Source organism: Mandrillus leucophaeus, unplaced genomic scaffold (genome assembly GCF_000951045.1).
Source record: "Mandrillus leucophaeus isolate KB7577 unplaced genomic scaffold, Mleu.le_1.0 Scaffold585, whole genome shotgun sequence".
Classification (NCBI taxonomy): domain Eukaryota; kingdom Metazoa; phylum Chordata; class Mammalia; order Primates; family Cercopithecidae; genus Mandrillus; species Mandrillus leucophaeus.
The window spans coordinates 842,156-862,273 of NW_012106308.1; the positions used below are offsets into that span (position 1 = coordinate 842,156).

The following is a 20,118-nucleotide window of genomic DNA, read 5'->3' on the forward strand; positions in this document are numbered from 1 at the left end:
AGCCTCCTGAGTAGCTGGGACTACAGGCGCCCGCCACCGTGCCCGGCTAATTTTTTGTATTTTTAGAGATGGGGTTTCACCGTGGTCTCGATCTCCTGACCTTGTAATCTGCCCACCTCGGCCTCCCAAAGGGCTGGGATTACAGGCGTGAGCCACCGGGCCCGGCCAGGAGGATCACTTTAGCTCAGAAGTTTGTGATGCACCTGGGCAATGTAGCAAGACCCTGTATCTATTTGCAAAAACCATGATTACTTTTGCACCAACTTAATACTTAAAAAAAGAAAAGAAAATGGTTTTGAATAGACCCATGAAGAGTATGGTTTTTATTCCTATCTTAATGACCATGTGGAAGATAAGTTGAAATACTCTTGGGTTGGATTGTATATTCATATATATATTCATAAATAGTCATGTATATATTTATGAAACAGTCACAACTGAATTGTGTAGCTGGGATAATGTTCTCAGTGAGATGACCAGTAGAGATGGTTTTCATCATTGGTAACCTGGACTTTTTTTTGTTTTTTTTTAACAGCCATTAGTTCTTTTCAGGCTCTCCCCAACTGAATATGCTGCTATTAGATAATAATCAATAAACCATGAACTGGCCAGGTGCAGTTAATTCCAGCACTTTGGGAGGCCGAGGCGGTTGGATCACCTGAGGTCAGAAGTTTGAGACCAGGCCAACATGGTGAAACCCCATCTCTACTAAAAATACAAAAATTAGCCAGGCATGGTAGCGCATGCCTGTAGTCCCAGCTACTTGGGAGGCTGAGGCAGGAGAATCACTTGAACCCAGGAGGCAGAGGTTGCAGTCATGCCAATGCATTCCAGCCTGGGTGACAGAGCAAGACTCCATCTTAACATAATAATAATAATAATAATAATAATAAACCATGAACCAACGTTAGACCCGTATGCTTAAAGTATTAACTAGCAACTAGTATCCCCTCCCTCCACCAAACCAGTAGCCACTTTGCCAATGCAGAGTATGAGTAGGACAGCATTGTTAAAACATGAATTCTGTTTCCGGCGTTCCTGCTGGCTGAACCTGTACTTTGTTGGCATGTCTTCCTGAATTACTTCCCCCAGCGAGCTCCCAAAAGCCAAAAAATAAAGTTATAGTAGAGAGGAACATGGTTTGGCTAGGTTTCTCTGTCTCTTTAATCGTATCTGAAGCATAAAACAAGATGACTGGTAGACTTTTCTCAAAATCCCTCCTAATCAGCCACCTCTACCTTGTATCCTCAGTAGCTTGTACAGATGGCAGGAAGATAAAAATCTACACAGCTATTAGGCTTGCACCTTCCCCCTCCCCGCCTGCCCAGCCCCTCAATTTTTAGAGGATAATAGATTTTCTTTTCTTTTTTTTTCTTCTGAGATGGAGTCTCACTCTGTCGCCCTGCTGTAGTACAGTGGCGTGATCTCGGCTCACTGCAACCTCCACCTCCCGGGTTCAAACGATACTCCTACCTCACTCAGCCTCTCGAGCAGCTGGGACTACAGGCATGCGCCACCACGCCCAGCTAATTTTTGTATTTTTGTAGAGACGGGGTTTCATCATGTTGACCAGGCTGGTCTCAAACTCCTGACCTCAGGTGATCCACCTGCCTTGGCCTCCCAAAGTGCTGGGATTACAGGCATGAGTCACCACACCCACCCTAGATTTTATTTTCTAGAGCAGTTTAGGTATACAGAAAAATTGTGCAGAAAGTACAGACATTTTTCATCTAAGCTTGGATCTTAAACCGTCAAAGTTTCTGTTGTAGAGAAAAGAGCTGCAGAATTCATGATTCCCAAAATTGTGGATTTATGAAAAGCCACCCTACATAGTGATCGTGATGGATTGTATCAAGAGAAATCACAAAATCTAGAAACAAATCTAGAAATGAAGCAAGAGCAATTACAAATTTTAGAAAAACACCTCTGTTCAAAGAGAAATCTAGGCTGATAAGACACATTCCATACTTACCAGTGTACCTCTCCCTTCTCTATTATGACCACACAGCACGTACTAGTTCATGAAATGGATTTACCTTAATTTCTTTGGCAATTCTCCTATAGTAGGATATTTAAGCTGTTTTCTTCTTTTTTCAATCTTTTTTGTCTTGACATTATAATAATATTGCAATAAAAATCTTTGTGCATAAGTCTTTTCCTTTAAGATTATTTTCTTTTTTTCTTCTTCTTTCTTTCTTTCTTCTTTTTTTTTTTTTTCCTCTGTCACCCGGGCTGGAATGCAATGGCACAATCATGGCTCCTTGCAGCCTCCACTGCCTAGGCTCAAGCAATCCTCCCACCTCAGCCTCCTGAGTAGCTGAGACCACAGATCCATGCCGCCACACCCAGCTAATTTTTAAATTATTTGTAGAGACAAGGTGTCACTATGTTGTCTAGGTTGATCTCAAACTCCTGGGCTCAAGCCATCCTCCCATCTTAGCTTCACAAAGTTCTGGGATTACAGGTGTGAGCCACTGTGCCTTGCCAAGATTCTTTTCTTTCTTTCTGGTTTTTATTATTATTATTTTATACAGAGTCTCACTCTCGTGCCATCTTGGCTCACTGCAACCTCTGCCTGGGTTTAAGCGATTCTCTTGTGTCAGCTCTTGAGTAGCTGGACTACAGGCGCCCATCAATATGCCCAGCTAATTTTTGTATTTTTTAGTAGAGACTGGGTTTTGCCATGTTGCCCAGGCTGGTCTCAAAACTCCTGACCTCAACTGATCCACCTGCCTTGGCCTCCCAAAAGTGCTGGGATTACAGGTGTGAGCCACCATGCCTGGCCACCAACATTCTTTTCTTAAGATAAATTCTCAAAACGTAAGCTTACTAGGTCAAAGTATATGAAGATGTGCAAGACACTTGATACTTATTATTCTTAATACTTCACAAAACAGAGAAAATTACTCCCTTTTAATTTGGGAATCTATAAGATGGTAATTATTCAGATTTGCCTTCCCCATGTAGCATTTCTAGGTTCATATTTAAAGGAATGTTTCCTACTGAGCATTCACTCTCTAGTGTGTGTATGGCGGGGGTGGCCAGGAGAGTCAACCAGATTGACACACAAACCCACTGCAGATGATTTGTGGGTAGACAGTAGAAGGGAAAGAGGATAAACACTTTTCCTTCTCCCTGTCTCTGATAAATAGCCAAAGAGGGGAACATTATTATAGGTGATATAGGAAAAGTACCTTCGTGACCTGCCACACCCAGGTCCCATCTCAGGAGACAAGTTCAGCCCAAGGGCAAACGAGACCATGAAGGTCACAACACTCCAGTGTCAGGTACATGCCTGTAAAGCTTTGACTTGGTGCAACAACAAAAGGCATTCGCATCCTAACGCAACCTCAGCAGATCTCTTCCTCCACCTCCAAGAGCCGGGAGTTGGACCAGAGCTCTGGCAGTTGCACCTGCCACCATTGGGGAGCCCAAATGAATCATTGCTGTGACTGAGTCTTTTCCTTTAGGGCCCGGTGAAGCCTCTGCTTGTTTTTAACGGTGTTGGCTTAATCCTGGCTCCTGCCCTGAACTGAATGTGAAGATGAGACCGTTTTACCTTATCCATGCTCTCTGATTATACCACATCAGGACTGTTGCCACTTCCCACTGCTCCGTGGCAGCCCCTCTGAGTACCACCCACGTTGGCTGACTATGGGATGATAGGACAGAGAAGGAACAAGCCAAGGAGCAAGATGGAGGAGACTAATAGGACGCAGAGGCCACTCTTAACACCACAGGCTTTTTAACTGGAAGGAATGTTAATGATCACCTAGGTCACTTGATCTCAGTCTCCTTAGGGCCACAGATCTCTTTGATGATCAGATGAAAGTGGTCAAACTCTCTTTCCAGAAAAATACACCTTCCCAGATTCCAGGATATTTCCCAGAATCCCTGAAACCCATTTTTCGTAGAGATGGAGTTTCACCATGTTGGCCAGGCTGGTCTTGAACTCCTGACCTCAGGTGATCTGCCCACCTGGCCTCTCAAAGTACTGGGATTACAGGTGTGAGCCCACCATGCCCGGCCAGATAACTGAATTTAAACTCAGTTCTCCTGATTGCCAATGTAGGACCCATCAGCCCATAGTAGGTTGTCACCCTGCGCTGAGCCCTATGGCGGCAATTGTGGGAAATTAAGGTGCTTATAGCCAAGGAAATAGGATCTCAGACTCGTAGAAAAAAAAAAAAAAAAACTAAGATCAGTGAGTAAGCAATATTCCTGCCATAGAGTCCTCTTTGGAAGGTAGAAGCTAATGTCTTCCATTAGTTCACCAGGCAATTATTGAGTGCCTATGAGCATCTCTTAATCTCTAATCACTGGGAGATTCATTATTTATTAGAAATTGAAACTCACCTGTAATCCCAGCACTTTGGGAGGCCGAGGTGGGTGGATCACCTGAGGTCAAGAGTTCTAGACCAGCCTGGCCAACATGGTAAAACCCCATCTCTACTAAAAATACAAACATTAGTGTGGTGACACTCCACAGTGAGATGGAGTCTCACTGTGTTGCCCAGGCTGGAGTGCAGTGGCACAATCTCGGCCCACTGCAACCTCTGCCTCCCGAGTTCAGGCGATTCTCGTGCCTCAGCCTCCCGAGTAGCGGGGTTCACAGGCATGTGCCACCATGCCCGGCTGGGGTTTCACCATGTTGACCAGGCTGGTCTCAAACTCCTGACCTCAAGCAATCTACCTGCCTTGGCCTCCCTAAGTGCTGAGATTACAGGTGTGAGCCACTGCACCCAGCTGACAGCCTATTCTTTTCTTTCTTTTGCAGCACATACTCTATTCTGCCTTGTATTTTTGGTAATAGCTCCCCAGTCTGTCTCTCCTACTAGATGATAACCTCTCAAGGGCTATCTTTGTAGTCCCTCAAGCCCAGGGCAGCACTTTGTATGCAGTGGGTATATCAGTCAGGGCCCAATCAGGAGACAGAAACCACACAGTAATTTGAATAGGAGAAATGTAATAGAAGGAATTATTGATCTCTGATAGGAGCAACTATAAGGATGTAAAGGGAACTCCACAGGGTACCCTAAGGCTGAGAGAGAATACCCAGGAAGGAGAAAGTTGGAAGGGGCCCCTCTGCATGGCTGGGGTTCAGACTTCATTGGAGAAGGTGTGGTTGTAGCCCACAGGATGGCGGGGAAGTTCACGAGGTTGACCTGAGCCAGGGCTGGTTCACAGTGATTGAGGAGCAGAGCGCCCTCTGGGGTGCAGGCCTGAGGAGGTTGCTGGACAGGTGTGTGTGTGAAGAGAGAGTCAGGCACGCTGCCAGTGCAAGGCCTGCAGCATGCAGTGCCTGCAGCAGGAGGGCCACCGTGAAGTGGTTACTGGACCCAGGCTAGGGCTGCAAGGTCACTGAGCAACCGTGCACTCTAGGCATGCAGCTGGGGCAGAGCCTGACTGAAAGTCCCCACAGACAGACTCTGCAGCCCAGCAACATCCAGATCTGAAGGAGAAATCCCCTTCCTCTTGCAGTTGCCTTCCAGGGCCCCCTACTGATGAGGCTCACTGTAAAGGAGAAATGCTTACAGGGTCCAGTCCGTGATCTCAGAGCAGAGGCATAAGGGCGACTTTGGAACTGAGGCAATACTGTGAAACTGCAATGGGTGCAATGGGGGATCAATAAAATGTTTGAATTAAATCAGGGAAAGCTACACAACCTATCATGCCCCCCTTCATCCCTGCTTAGTTCCCTTTCTTTGAGTCCTATAGATTTTACTACCAATAAATGTCAAACCTTTTTAATTACTTTTGTAATTTACTCTCTGGAAGCTCATTTCCCTCTGGGGTATTCTGTGTGTGTGTGTGTGTGGTTTTTGTTGTTGTTGTTTTTGAGACAGAGTCTCACTCTGTCAACCAGGCTGGAGTGCAGTGGCGCAATCTCCACTCACTGCAATGTCCACCTCCCAGGTTCAAGGGATTCTTCTGCCTCAGGCTCCCAAGTAGCTGGGATTACAGGCGCATGACATACGCCTGGCTAATTTTTTTTATTTTTAGTAGGGATGGGGTTTCACCATCTCATCATGTTGGCCAGGCTGGTGTTGAACTCCCAACCTCAAGTGATTCCCCCACCCCCACCCCTGCTTCAGCCTCCTGAAGTGCTGGGCTTACAGGTGTGAGCCATCGTGCCCGGCCTCTGTGTGTCTTCTTAACGAGGCACTTGTCTCTCTTAGCTCACACTTAAAAGAGATTTGCAAAAAGAAAGAAGGAGCAGGGGGACTGGCTCTTGCAAACAGTGTGAGACCCAGTATTTTATTTCACAACTTATTTCTCCACTTGAACTTGAACTTGTTTCTCCACTGTCTGTTTCATTTCGAGGCAGTCCACTTGTCCCTCCCAAATGCTTTAGGAGTGTCCTGAGGCACTTGACTTCAAGTAGCCGTGGAAAGAATCAGAGTTCACTCAAGAACCAGTCTTTCTCTGACTTGAAGGAGAAGTCAGTGGCCACCTCGGGTCAGACTGGGGAGTTAATCTCCTTGGACAAATCTGAAGAGTCTAGTCTCCAAATATTTAGAAGAGAATAGGCAAGAAGAGAAGAACCACCAGCAGACTTGGAGGATAATTTCAACACAAATATTATTCAGAAAGCATTTAGAAAGGACTGATCATTTCAAGTAACTTGAGAATCCAACCAAGACAAGTTGAGCCTATACAGAACCCTTCAGATGCCCTCTTGTGGGAGACTGTGTCATGAATAGGCACCAAATTTGGGTTAGGACAGTGTTCTTGGGTATCAACCACCCTGTTCTTCCAAAATACTTCATTCTCTCCTGAAGAGTCAGATGTAATTAGTGTTAACTGGAGATTCCCTCCAGGAATGAGCTAAACAGTGAGATGCGGTTACAGTTAAGACTTCCTCTAAGAATGAAGTGGTTGTCCAAACTTAAATCTGTTGGCCGGGCATGGTGGCTCACGCCTGTAATCCCAGCACTTTGGGAGGCCAAGGTGGATGGATCACTTGAGGTCAGGAGTTCGAGACTAGCCTGGCCAAGATGGTGAAACCTCGTCTCTACTAAAAATACAAAAATTGGCCGGGCTTGGTGATGGGCACCTGTCGTCCCAGCTACTCAGGAGTCTGGGTCAGAAGAATCGCTTGAACCCAGGAGGTGGAGGTTGCAGTGAGCCGAGATCCCACCACTGCACTCCAGCCTTGAGACTCTGTCTCAAAAAAAGAAAGCTGTTTGTCATCCTGCAGAAGGATGATGATCCCTTTAGACCAGAAAGATGACAATGAGAAGAACTAGAAGAACTTAATTTTTTTTTTTTTCTTTTTTTGAGACAGTCTCACTCTGTTGCCCAGGCTGGAGTGCAATGACACAATCTCAGCTCACTGCAACCTCTGCCTCCCGGGTTCAAGTGATTTTCCTGCCTCAGCCTCCCAAGTAGCTGGGATTACAGGCATGCACCACTATGCCCGGCTAATTTTTGTATTTTTGGTAGAGACAAGGTTTCACCATGTTGGCCAAGTTGGTCTCAAACTCCTGACCTCAAGTGATCCGCCCGCCTCGGCCTCCCAAAGCTTTGGGATTACAGGCGTGAACCACCGTGCCCAGGCCAACATTTATATCTACATATCGCGGCTGTGTTGTTGTTGTTATTATTATTATTATTATTATTATTATTATGATTTGCAAGTGATATGCATTCTGGGCCAGTGGGACCTAGGTCAGATTGGCAGGAAACTATTTCAGTGTCTTGCCAAGCTTTACCTTGTTACCTTTATATGTGCAAGGGAAATTGTGCTCTTAAATGATCAAGAAAAATCAGCTATGTTTCCCCTGGGTAATGAGATTGTGGTTTATTTTCTTTTTTTTTTTTGCTTATCTATATTTTCTACAATGAGCATGTATTATTTGTGAAACTAAATATATATAAAAATATATAACATATATTTTTAACGTATATATATATCATTTTAATTTTAAAAAATATACTCTTTCTAACTCTTGGCCTATATCCCTTTTTGACACAAATTTAGCCAGACCCTTTCCAACCTCTTTACTCCTCCTGTTCAGGTGAACTGCCAAAAATCAGCAGACTTCAGTTTGGGAAGAGATTTTTTTGGAAGAGATTCATTTCCTCACTCTTGAACTTCTAAAAACAGCCCAGTTTTTCTTCTACCTCTCACCAAGCAGTGATTGATGCTACACCTGCCTCTGATGTGACAAAACCGAAGCCATGAATCAAAGCTTTCTATGATTCTTGCGCATTCTGAGGCTGGTGAAAGCACTAGCCGGGGGCACTGGGACGTGTGAAGATGCTCTGTGTGGGGGTTACTCTGCCTCAGGCACTTTGGAGGGTAACACCTGCTATCACTAACCTTTGATATGTTGCTCTGCTTTTTCAGATTTTCGACAATGAAGCCAAAGACCTGGAGAGAGAAGTTTGCTTTATTGATATCGCCTGCGATGAAATTCCAGAGCGCTACTACAAAGAATCTGAGGTAAACGACATTTGGGATGAGATGTGGAAGAGATTCATTCATTCATTCATTCATTCATTCATTCATTCATTCTGCAACTATTTCTTAAGTGCCTCCTAACTTGGGAGGGTGCCATCTCTCGTTGTGTGGATTCAATTTGTTTTCATGTCTTTCTGGTTCTTTTTGCGAGTCTCAAAATTAAGTCCCTAACTCTTCAGGGACCATCATTGGCCCTGGCCGTTACTCAATTTCCACTTAGTTTTCCTGTCTCCCAACTCTGCCGTCATTTTTTGGCAACGTCAGTATCCGTAGGGCTGGGCCATCCAACACACTGGCCTCCCTGAAACACAACAGGCAGTCTCCCCAATCTCATGCTTTTTTTTTTTTTTTTTTTTTTTTGTTGGAGATAGAGTCTCGCCCAGGCTGGAGTGCGGTGGTGTGATCTCACTGTGATGTCTGCCTCCCAGGTTCAAACAATTCTTCTGCCTGGGTCTCCTGAGTATCTGGGATTACAGGCGCCCGCTACCATACCTGGCTAATTTTTGTATTTTTAGTAGAGATGGGGTTTCACCCTTTTGGCGAGGTTGGTCTCCAACTTCTGACCTCAAATGATCCCCCCACCTCGGCCTCCCAAAGGGCTGGGATTACAGGCATGAGCCACCTGTGTTTTATCTGTATCTGAATCAATCCTTGAAAACTTTGATAGCTCATTCCAGCACAGCTCCTTTCTCTCAAAACAGCAAGCACCTTAGTGAGGGCATCTCCTTTGTTCTTGGCTGAGAATAAATTTCAGAGAACTTCTTTCTCTCTGGTTTTCAACCTACCAGGATCCATCCTTTGCCTTAGTTCTACCTTCCTGCTATATGGTTTGTGCGAGTCACCATTTATATCCCATTAGTATTTTATTAATGGCTGCTGATGGAACTTGGGTGACCCACTTGTATATAACATCCTAGCCCTGCAATGACAGCAGATGCAGGGCTATTTTTGTTGGTTAGTGACATGCCACCAATCCCAATATGTTTGGAATCAGGGCCCCAGACTCGTCCTCGAACCGTAACATGTGGACCTTGAAACTCTTCTCCCAGAGTCATTAAGGCTGATGGGAGACACAATAAAATAAACTTGTTCAAAATGAATTCTGTCGTTACACAAATAAACCAGGCTCCCAGCGTGGTTCGGATTTCTTTTGCCTCCACATTTTGGCATTCGTTTCGGTATGAAAGTCTTACCTGATCTTAGCAAATGCTTGGCTGCTTAATTGCAGGCACGTGTCTTCAGCTGCTATCCCTGAAAGGGATGGGGAGAGGCTGATATGGATCACTCTGTGTTGCTCATCTCCACCCAAAGGGTGAGCGTTTTAACATCATCAACTTTCATTGTGCTCTGCGGCCAACCACACCTATGCATTTTAGGATAAACAAAGTTAAATGCTCTCTGCGTAACTGTGGAACCGCTGAAGAGGGAAATAAACAGGGCACCATTGACCTTCCCCTTGTCTCACTCCGTGGAAATCCTGTAGTTTCATGTCAAGTCCGCCAGTGCTTAATGGAGTCTGATGATGTCCAGAGCATTGTGCAAAGCACTCCTGTGACGCCTCGGGCCCCCCTGGGCTGCTGTCCTACCTGGACCTCCCGGCCTCTTTGGGGCCTTCCAGGAAAGCAGGGGCGCCAGAAAACTCTGAACTAATTTCAGCTTTTCCTCCCAGTGTGCTTTGGCGTGGCTCTGCCTGGACTTCAGGGAGTTCCCTCCTGATTCAGTAGGAAGTCTTGATACAAATATAGAATATTAATGAAGAAATCAAGTCTCATTTCTAGTCAACGTGCCTGACTCATTTCCCTGTGCTCTGTGCCCCCAAAGAACCTCCACTAGAAAGCTTCCTTTCATTCACATAGACATTCGAGGAGCTTTTCCCTCATGCTTCACAGAGTCGCTCATGGGCACGTCCATACCTCTTTCCCTGGGTCCTAAAGTATTCTTCCCTGGATGCAGTTTGGCCAAGATGAGTGGTAAATAGTCCAGTAATTATTCATCCAGTAAATATTTATGGAGCCCTCACTGAGTGTCACGTACAATGTTAAGATGAGGATGTCTGGGCGTGGCGGCTAACACCTGTAATCCCAGCACTTTGGGAGGCCAAGGCAGGGGGATCACTTGAGTTTAGGAGTTTGAGACCAGCCTGGTCAACATGGCGAAAACTCTACTAAAAATACAAAAATTAGCTGGCAGGGTGGTCAGCTACTCGGGAGGCTGACGCACGAGAATCGCTTGAACCCAGGAAGCGGAGGCTTTGACGAGCTGAGATCGCAACAGAGTGAGAAACTGTCTCAAAAAAAAAAAAGACACAGCAGCAATGAGCCAAAGAGATACCTAGGGTCCCTCCCCTCAGGACACTTCTAATCTAGCAAATACCATGCAGAGAGTATTTGGTGAAGAGTAGAGAAATAGTCACACAGATACATATGGAGTTCAGAGTCACAAGTGCAGGAAGGCAGGTACAGGGAGAGACTGTGATGAGGAAACTGCATTTAAGAGGATAGGATCAGGAGATATGCTATGGAAAAAATGACAGTTCAAGCCGGGCGCAGTGGCTCACGCCTGTAATCCCAGCATTTTAGGAGGCCAAGGCAGGCAGATCACCTGAGGTCAGGAGTTTGAGACCAGCCTGACCAGCAGAATGAAACCCCAACTCTACTAAAAATACAAAAATTGCCCGGGCTTGGTGGCATGCGCCTGTAGTCCCAGCTACTCGGAAGACTGAGGCAGGAGAATCGCTTGAAGTCCCAGCTACTCGGGAACCCAGGAGGCAGAGGTTACAGTGAGCCGAGATCACACCACTGCAATCCAGCCTGGGCAACAGAGACTCGGTCTCAAAAAAATAAATACATAAACAAATAAATAAATAAATAAATGAAGTTGAGGCGTCATAGGATCTAAATTATACTTTTAAAAGATTGTTCTGGATGGAGAATGGACTAGAGAAGAGCAGAGTCAGGAGACCACCAAGGTCACTATCATTATTTATGTTGTCAGTTACTTAGGTGCTATCGTGGCTTGCGCTAGAGGGCTGGCGGCAGAGATGGAGAGGAGCAGATGGTTTTGATGTATGTTTTGAAGATGAGGATGAATTGGCAGGGATTGCTTATGGATTGGATGTGGGGATGAGGTTGAAGGAGGAGTTGGGATGGCCTTAAGGATTCTGGCTTGAGCGACTGATAGATGGGGGTGCTGCTTACTGAAATGGGAAGATGAGAGGTGTACGTTGGAGAAAGATGCGTGGATTTTGTGATGTCAGTGAGGCAGCTAACACAAACAGAAATGAGTCTGGAGCTTAGGCGAGAGATCTGGGCTGGAGACAAACTCGAGAGTATTTGGCGAACAGGAGATTTAAAAATCCTGGGGATGGATGAGAGGAAGAAAGCATGAAGTATAAATGGGAAAGGGGTTCAAGTCCGAGCCTTCAAGGATGGCAGCAGCTGGCGATCAGGTCGAATCTAAAAGAATCAGGCATCTAAAAGAATTGGTCAGAAAGTTAGGACGAAAACAAGGGAAATGCACCAAGGAATGTAAGTTTCAAGAGGAAGAGAGTGACCAGAGGTGCTGAATGCTGCCAAGAGATCGAGTAGGAAGAGAATGGAAAACTGTCCACTAGAACAGTTCTCCACTGGGGGCGATTATTGCCTCATGAGGATGCTTGGCAATGCCTGTAGACATTCTCAGTTGTCAAAACATAGGAGGGCTACTGGTATCTAGAGTGTAGAGGCCAGGGATGCTGCTAAAATCCTCTACAGCACAGACAGCCCCTCACAACAAAGAATTATCGGAATCCAGCCGGATGCGGTGGCTCACACCTGTAATCTCAGCACTTTGGGAGGCTGAGGCGGACAAATCACAAGGTCAGGAGTTCAAGACCAGCCTGGCCAACATGGTGAAACCTCGTTTCTACTAAAAATACAAAAAATTAGCTGGGCATGGTGGTAGGTGCCTGTAATCCCAGCTACTCTGGAGGCTGAGGCAGGAGAATCACTTGAACTTGGGAGGCCAAGATTGCACCACTGCACTCCAGCCCAGGCGACAGTGCGAGACCCCGTCTCAAAAAAAAAAAAGAAAGAATTATCTGGCTCCAAATGTCCATAGTGCCAAGGCTGGGAAACTTTGTTCTACAGGAAGAGGTGATTGAAGATGGATGGAACTCTGGATTCAGCTTTGATGCTCAGGGCCACCCCTGGCCTGTCCTAGAGTCTTAGGGTTACTGAATGGATGCGGGAGAAGGGGGCCCATAGGGCTGAGCCCTGCACACTCATCATCCATTGTGTGACCTCCCAGGGGATCTGCTGGCCTCTGTAACAGGTGGAATTCCTCCTTCATGGACCTGGCAGCCAGATCACAAAGGGCTACAGGTACCACTGGGAGCCTGCAATAAAATCTTAGAAAAAACATTCCCCCAGGGGCGACTCCCTTGTGACCCCAGCCCCACCATCTTCAACAGGCCAGAATACAGACTGCAGTCTGAATCCACCCGAAGGAAGAAGGGTGAGTTTCCTGGGCTGTTTTGGTGGTTGTGTCTACGGTAAACATGCCAGGGACTGGGAGTAAGAGGAACAACAGATTCAGAAGGCAAACCATTTCCAAACAGACAGAAATGTCTAACTGGCACACTGTAAATAATTAACACCCTCCACCCCACCGCAGGAGTTTCCTTCTAAAATGAAATCTGACCTTGTTCTGTGCTTAAAACCCCTCACTGGCCCTCCTTTAGAGTTCAGCTCACACAGGACTCCCCCTGTCTGAGTTTTCCTGGGCATGTCGCTCCCCCACCACTGCTGGTCTGGATGCAGCGAAGTTCTGGTCCATAGCTTCTAGATCATGCTAGATTGTGCTAGCTCATCGCTATGGCATGAGCTCTGCAAAGACAAGAGCTGGCTGTTCCCCAGCCGCTGCTACAGCACCAGTGCTTAGCAAGCACTCACTCAATGGTTGCTGAATGAATGAGTGAAGGCAAGGGACTTTGCTTTTTTTCTTCCAGCAGTGACAATTTCAGAGCAAGCGCTATCAAAGAAAATGAATTCGTTGCCATTAAGCAAGCAGTTGTGAATCAGAGTTCCTTTTTTTTTTTTTAATCGGAGGCATCCAGCTTCATGGGCCTTTTCTTCCCATCCATCTTTGTAAGTTGACGATGTCAGCGTCCTAAATAGAAACGTTCTTTATGTGAGGAAGCCGGATGCCAATGGGCTGAATCTGTTCCTGGATTTTTTTGATGCTGATGAATCCAGACCAGGGTTATCTGGGTTGCTCCTCTCCACCCAGCTACTGTCACACACATGTGGCCATCCAGGCCAAAGGAGGGGATGAAAGCACTTTCCTTTCTTTTTCCATTTCTCCCTGGAAACCTTCGAGCCACACAATCAAGACTGCCTCTCTCATGAAGGTGACCAGAGCTTGGAATTTTCCAGTGGGTGCCCTCTGCCTGATGGCCCTCGTGCCGTCACCACTAGCCAGGGATTCAGAAGCATGCTTTGGGGATTCAGGATCAGCTGATAGCCCAGCTCAGTGCTTTCCTTATTCTCATGTTTGCAGTGCTGCTGTTTCCTATTAAGGCCTGAACTTCAGTTCTCAAAGAACTCTTAGCTTCAAGTTTGTTCTCGTCGTCATTAATGGACTCTGCAGGGCAGTGCTCTATTGTGGGGGAGGGGGAAATTAGTGTGATTTTTTTCAGGCAGAGGCCCTCCATTAGTCACAGAGACCACTGAGGCCCTGCCTGCCCATAAGCATCATAAAGCTGTTTGCACCGTGTCACGTGGAAAATGATCATCATCAACACCAAAGCAGGAAAAGGGGTGAAGCCAAAAGCTGAGCAAGTTGGACTGGTTATGCAGCTGATACATAGCGTCTTGCTACTGCCAAGATTTTCATCCCAGCTCCTTGATGCTCTGCCAAGATTTCAAGGTGAAGATCCCAGTGGAGGAATGAGGAATTCTGCACGATAAGTCAGAGCGTGCCTGCAGAGGCCACAGGCAGTGCAGCCATACCCGCAAGGCTGAGTTGGCAGTTTTGGGGTGCAAGAACAAACCTCAACTTCTAGCCTGCAGGACTGGTCCAGGCTGGAGAATCTCTGAAAGCCATGCTGGGAGAGATCTAACCCAGAGGCCTTTGATGTTGGCTCGCCGTCAAGTTCAAGTCCAGTACTCTTTCTCCTCCATTCACTGCAGTCGTTCATGAGGTCTGGCTTCCATCATGAGATGGGGAGTGATCAAAGAAAATGGCATCTATGTTGGCCTCCTGGGGGCTGCCACCTGCAGCAGTCTCCCCTAGACACAAATGTGTAGGGTGTGTGCAGCTTCTCAATCTTCAGACATACCTCCAGGGCAAAGGAAGAGAAAGAAAAAGGAATGTCTTTCCTAGTCGAGGAAGTAGAAGTAGAGGGTTTTGTGTGTGTGTGCTTCCTTTTTAAAATCTTCGTTGATCTATGTAATGAAAAGCAAAGGAGTCTCTAGCCCAGAGGTTCTCAACTATGGGCAAATTTGTCCCCCAGGGGCATCTGGCAATATCTGGAGACATTTTTGATTGTCGAAACTGGGTAGGGCATGTCATGAATCTAGTGGGTAGAGGTCAGGGAGGGAGGCTGCTGAACATCCAAAATGGGCCAAGTGCAATGGCTCACACCTGTAATCCCAGCACTTTCGGGGAGGCTGAGGCGGGAGGATCACTTGAGGCCAGGATTTCAAGACCAGCCTGGGCCACACAGCAAGACCCTATTTCTACAAAAAAAAATAAAAATAAATTCGCTGGGCATGGTAGCCTGTGCCTATAGTCCTAGCTACTCAGGAAGCTGAGATGAGAGGATCACTTGAGCCCAGACGTTTGCGGCTACAGTGAGCCATAATCATGCCACTGCACTCCAAACTGGGAAACAGAGCGAGACTCTGTCCCTAAAAAATAAAGAAAAGAAAGAAGAGCCGGGCGCAGTGGCTCATGCCTGTAATCCCGGCACTTTGGGAGGCCGAGGCGGGTGGATCACCTAAGGTCGGGAGTTCGAGACCAGCCTGACCAACATGGAGAAACCCCGTCTCTACAAAAAATACAAAATTAGCCGGGCGTGGTGGCACATGCCTGTAATTCCAGCTACTAGGGAGGCTGAAGCAGGAGAATTGCTTGAACCTGGGAGGCAGAGGTTGCGGTGAGCTGAGATCGCACCATTGTACTCCAGCCTGGGCAACAAGAGCGAAACTCCGTCTAAAAAAAAAAAAAAAAAAAAAAAAGCAAAAGAAAAGGAAAGAAAAAGAAAAGAAAAAAGAAAAGAATCCAAAATGCACCACAACAGAGAATTATCCAGTTCCAAAATGTCAAGTATGCCAAGATCAATAAATCCTGACAACATAGACCAATCCAAGGAAAGGAAACAGTACAGCCTATTGGTATCAAGACTCATTAATGAATTCCTTTAGTTAGCATTTACTAAGCACCTACTGTGTGCCAGCTACATACTAGGCATTGAGGGTACAAAAACAAGAGTATGTAAGCCCTCAAAGGTCCTGTCTTCTGCCTTTTGAATTGATTTTCTTGTTAAACAGTTGAAGCAATTTCTCATCCCCTGTATTTTGGAGGGTATAAAGGCCATCTTACTAGTGATAAATACAGCATAGTAACTTAATGGGGAAATTTGCAATTTTTTGAACTCAGGTAGCAACAAAGGAGAAAGAAGAACATGAGGCTGTCCTAGAAGCATGGGCCCCTGACGTGGCATAATTGAATGTTTTTCAGACAGAATTTGATTTCGAACTTTCCCCTTAAGTTGAGTGACTAAGTCTCCAGGTCCCTGGATCATAGCCTTCCTGGACCAAGAACTCCTTGGCAGCTAGTTCATTGGTCCCCACAGATCTAAATATCTGTTGAATTCTCCCTTAAGGGAGAGAGAACGGAGCAAAAAGAGATACATCTAGCTTTTCCAATAACTGTCAAGGGTGAGAGATTAAATGTTGTTTGCTAAGGACCGGCCCTCAGAAAGGGAACAGAGAGACCAACTAAGTAAATATTGTCATATTTAGCTGTACCCTTCAGTACAAAGAGCTTCATCCAAATCACTCGGCTCCCTCAAATTAAAAATATTTTCATTCTGGTCTACATCTTGGCCTTTGAGGGTGGTAAAGATTTTCCGTTACCTCTAATGGCCAGATTCAACACAGCTGCCTCTTGCCGGGGTACATTGTTAAGTTCACTCTGTTGTACTGTTATTATCATTTTTTTCCCCTTTCCCTCAAGTCCATCTGTTTCTTTCTGAGAGTAACGCAGCTGTTTTGCAGTGGGTTCCAACTTACTGCAGCCTGCATGCCTCTTGGAAAATAAGAGGACTGATGACATCACAGGGGTGGGGAGAAGCCCCTACTGCCAAAGGAGTCCCTGGTGGGAGTCTCTAAAACTGGAGGGCGAGGGAGGAAGCCTGCAAAGAAGATGCAAGAGAAGGGTCCCCAGCAGCTGCCTCATCGCGGGCCCTGAGCCCTCTCCCCTTCCAGGATCTGGATGATGCCAGTGCTGTTTGAAATTGAGAGAGAAGGCCAGGCACAGTGGTTCACATCTGTAATCCCAGCACTTTGGGAGGCCGAGGCAGGCAGATCACTTGAGATCAGGAGTTCGAGACCAACCTGGCCAACATGGTGAAACTCCATCTCTACTAAAAATACAAAAATGAGCAGGATAAAGATACAAAAATTAGCCACGTATGGTGGCGGGCGCCTGTAATCCCAGCTACTCAGGAGGCTGAGGCAGGAGAATCACTTGAACCCAGCAGGCAAAGCTTGCAGTGAACCAAAGATGGTGCCACTGTACTCCAGCCTGGGTGACAGAGTGAGACTCTGTTAAAAAAAAAAAAAAAAGAGGCTGGGCACGGTGGCTCACACCTGTAATCCTAGCACTTTGGGAGTCCAAGGCAGGCACATTGCCTGAACTCAGGAGTTCGAGACCAGCCAAGACAAAATGAAAACCCATTTCTACTAAAAAACAAAAAATTAGCCTGGTATGGTGGCATATGCCTGTAATCCCAGCTACTCGGAGGCTGAGGCAGGAGAATCATTTGAACCAGGGAGGCGAAGGTTGCAGTGAGCTGAGATCACACCATTGCAGTCCAGCCCGGGTGACAGAGCCAGACCCTGTCTCAAAAAAAAAGAAACTCATGATCTGGTTGGGAGGATATGGTATAATGACACAAATGCTAAGTGATAGTGCAGAGCGAGGCAGCAAGAGAAATACATTCACACAGTCACGTGTGATTTACTTTCCTCAAACTCATACACACAGTCATCCCCAGAAGATTCCCGGGACTGGTCAGGGAAGACTTTATAGGAGAGATGGAATCTGAACTAGGCCTTAAAAACAAAATAGATTTGTGTTTATTTTTTGCTCATAAATTAATACATGATCCTTGTAAAAAAAAATTCCGATGTGATACAAACACAAAACAGAGCAAATCTCCTATGTTCCCTCATAAGAGACATGACTGTTGTTAAAATTGGTGTTTATACTTAAACATAATGCATAAATAGTATTATTTTATAAAACTAAACTCACGCTATGCACACCATCTTGCAACATGCATTATTTCACTAATCACATAAGCTTGCCATTTGTCTGTGCAGTACACGCCCGTCTGGTGAGTTTTAGGTGGCCAGATAATATGCCAATGAAGGCCAGTTTCAGTGACTCATGCCTGTAATCCCAGCACTCTGGGAGGCCAAGGTGGGCAGATCACTTGAGCTCAGAAGTTCGAGACCAGCCTAGGCAACATGGCAAAACCCCATCTCTACAAAAATATAAAAATTAGCTGGGCATGGTACATGCCTGGAGTCCCAGCTACTCTGGAGGCTGAGGGAGGAGGATCACTTGAGCCCGGGAGTCAGAGGCTGCTGCAGTGAGCCGAGATCCTAGGCAGCAGAGCAAGACCCTACCTCAAAATAATAATAATAGTAGTAATAATAATAATAAGCCAGTGTACGGTGGTGCCATGTGTACATCATTCTCCATTTGATGGACATTTAGAGTGTTTCCATTCTTATTATGGTACTGCAAGAAACATCCATAGATATCTTCTGGGAGTTGTTCTAACGTCTCTGTAGAATAAATCTAAAAGTGAAACTGTTGAGTCAATGGACATATGGGTTGAAATTTTCCTAGATATAACAAAATTGCCCATACCCTGTGGCTACATTAAATTGCCCCTGACTCACACTTGGATGGGAGCAAACTCAAGTCTGAAGATGTGTGAGATGGAATGGGCAGTGTAGTGAATGGCTGAAAATAAGGAGTCTCAGTGCATAGTCAAGGATCAGTGAGGCACAAGGGAAAAACCTTGAGTGCCAAGCCAATGAATTTGGACTTTATTCTGTAGGTCGCAGGGAGCTTTCAAAGCAGGGGTCACCAAAAATAAAAAATCCATTGGCCAAGAAAAAAGAAAAAGCAGGGGTCATGAGCAACCATGCAAGGGGACTCTACTTGTGACCTCACCAGAGGGGCGGACTCTCTTGTGGGGATGTTGAGGGCAGGCTCCTGGGTGCCCAGAGGCTTAGGACCATTCAAATCCATTACCCTACATCTTTCCCTCCTCTGCTACTCTCTTTCATGAACAAATTGTCCTCAGCCATCTTGACAACCATAAGATTTTATTAATGAATAGTAACATTTGGAAATAAAAAGGCATTAAACAGTAGTCCAGTCCTCAACAACCCTGGCTGCACCATTTTCAGACCAATAATTGGCAACTTACTTCCCAAGGAACAATGAGGTTTTCTTTCTCAGACCTCATTCCTTCCAAACCCAGGAAAGATGAGACGCCAAGTCTCGCTGAAGCACAGTGCCTAGTGCTGATTTTAAAAGCCACTGCTATTCTCTTGGCCTAATAATGCAAAGCTGCCTCAGCATTTGGAGCAAACCCGATTTTTACTGGGATTACTACAAAAAATGGTAGTGCCCAACTTCATCCTAGAGAAAGAGTTTTCATTTTTTTTAATTGTTCAAGGGGGAAAAAAAACCATTTAAACTGCTGCAGTAATTGGCATGAATGATGTTCCCCAGCACTCAGTGTTCAGAGCAGCAGTTGCAAATCCTACCAATTGAATTTGGTAGTGAAATGCCAGACCAAGTAGGTCAAACAAAATCAAAGCATATGAATTCCTAAATGCCAGATCGAAACCAGAGATTCTAAGTCTCTGCCAGTAGTGGAGTTGCTGATTGTGGCATTGGGGGTCATTGAATCAATAGAAAGAGGCCCTGGGGGCCAAGTGCAGTGGCTCACGCCTGTAATCCCAGTATTTTGGGATGCCAAGGCAGGCGGATCACTTGAGGTCAGGAGTTCGAGACCATGGCAAAACCCTGTCTCTACTAAAGATACAAAAATTAGCTGGGCACGGCGGCACGCACCTCCTGTAGTCCTAGGTACTAGGGAGGTTGAGGCACGAGAATTGCTTGAATCCGGGAGGCGGAGGTTGCAGTGAGCTGAGATTGCGCCACTGCACTCCAGCCTGGACAACAGAGCGAGACTTTGTCTCAAAAAAGAAAGAAGCCTGGGAGAAATCACCCTGTCACCCTGTATCCCAAAAGGAACAGACCAGGGAGGGAAGAACTCATCCAAGTAAAACATTCATGGAACGGAGAAATAGTTGGGCTTTTCGTGAAGGGATCTGTGCAAAAGATAACCCCTAGAA

At 46.0% G+C, this 20,118-nt stretch overlaps 1 protein-coding gene across 1 annotated transcript in view; it reads left to right on the plus strand.

The window, feature by feature from the left end:
- The window catches only part of PITPNC1 (phosphatidylinositol transfer protein, cytoplasmic 1), a 395,624-nt gene that overhangs the window by 314,174 nt on the left and 61,332 nt on the right, over nt 1-20,118 (plus strand). The window contains exon 7 of the mRNA XM_011999170.1: nt 8,354-8,449. Coding sequence (XP_011854560.1) covers nt 8,354-8,449 — 96 coding nt within the window. The remainder of the gene's footprint in view (nt 1-8,353; nt 8,450-20,118) is intronic.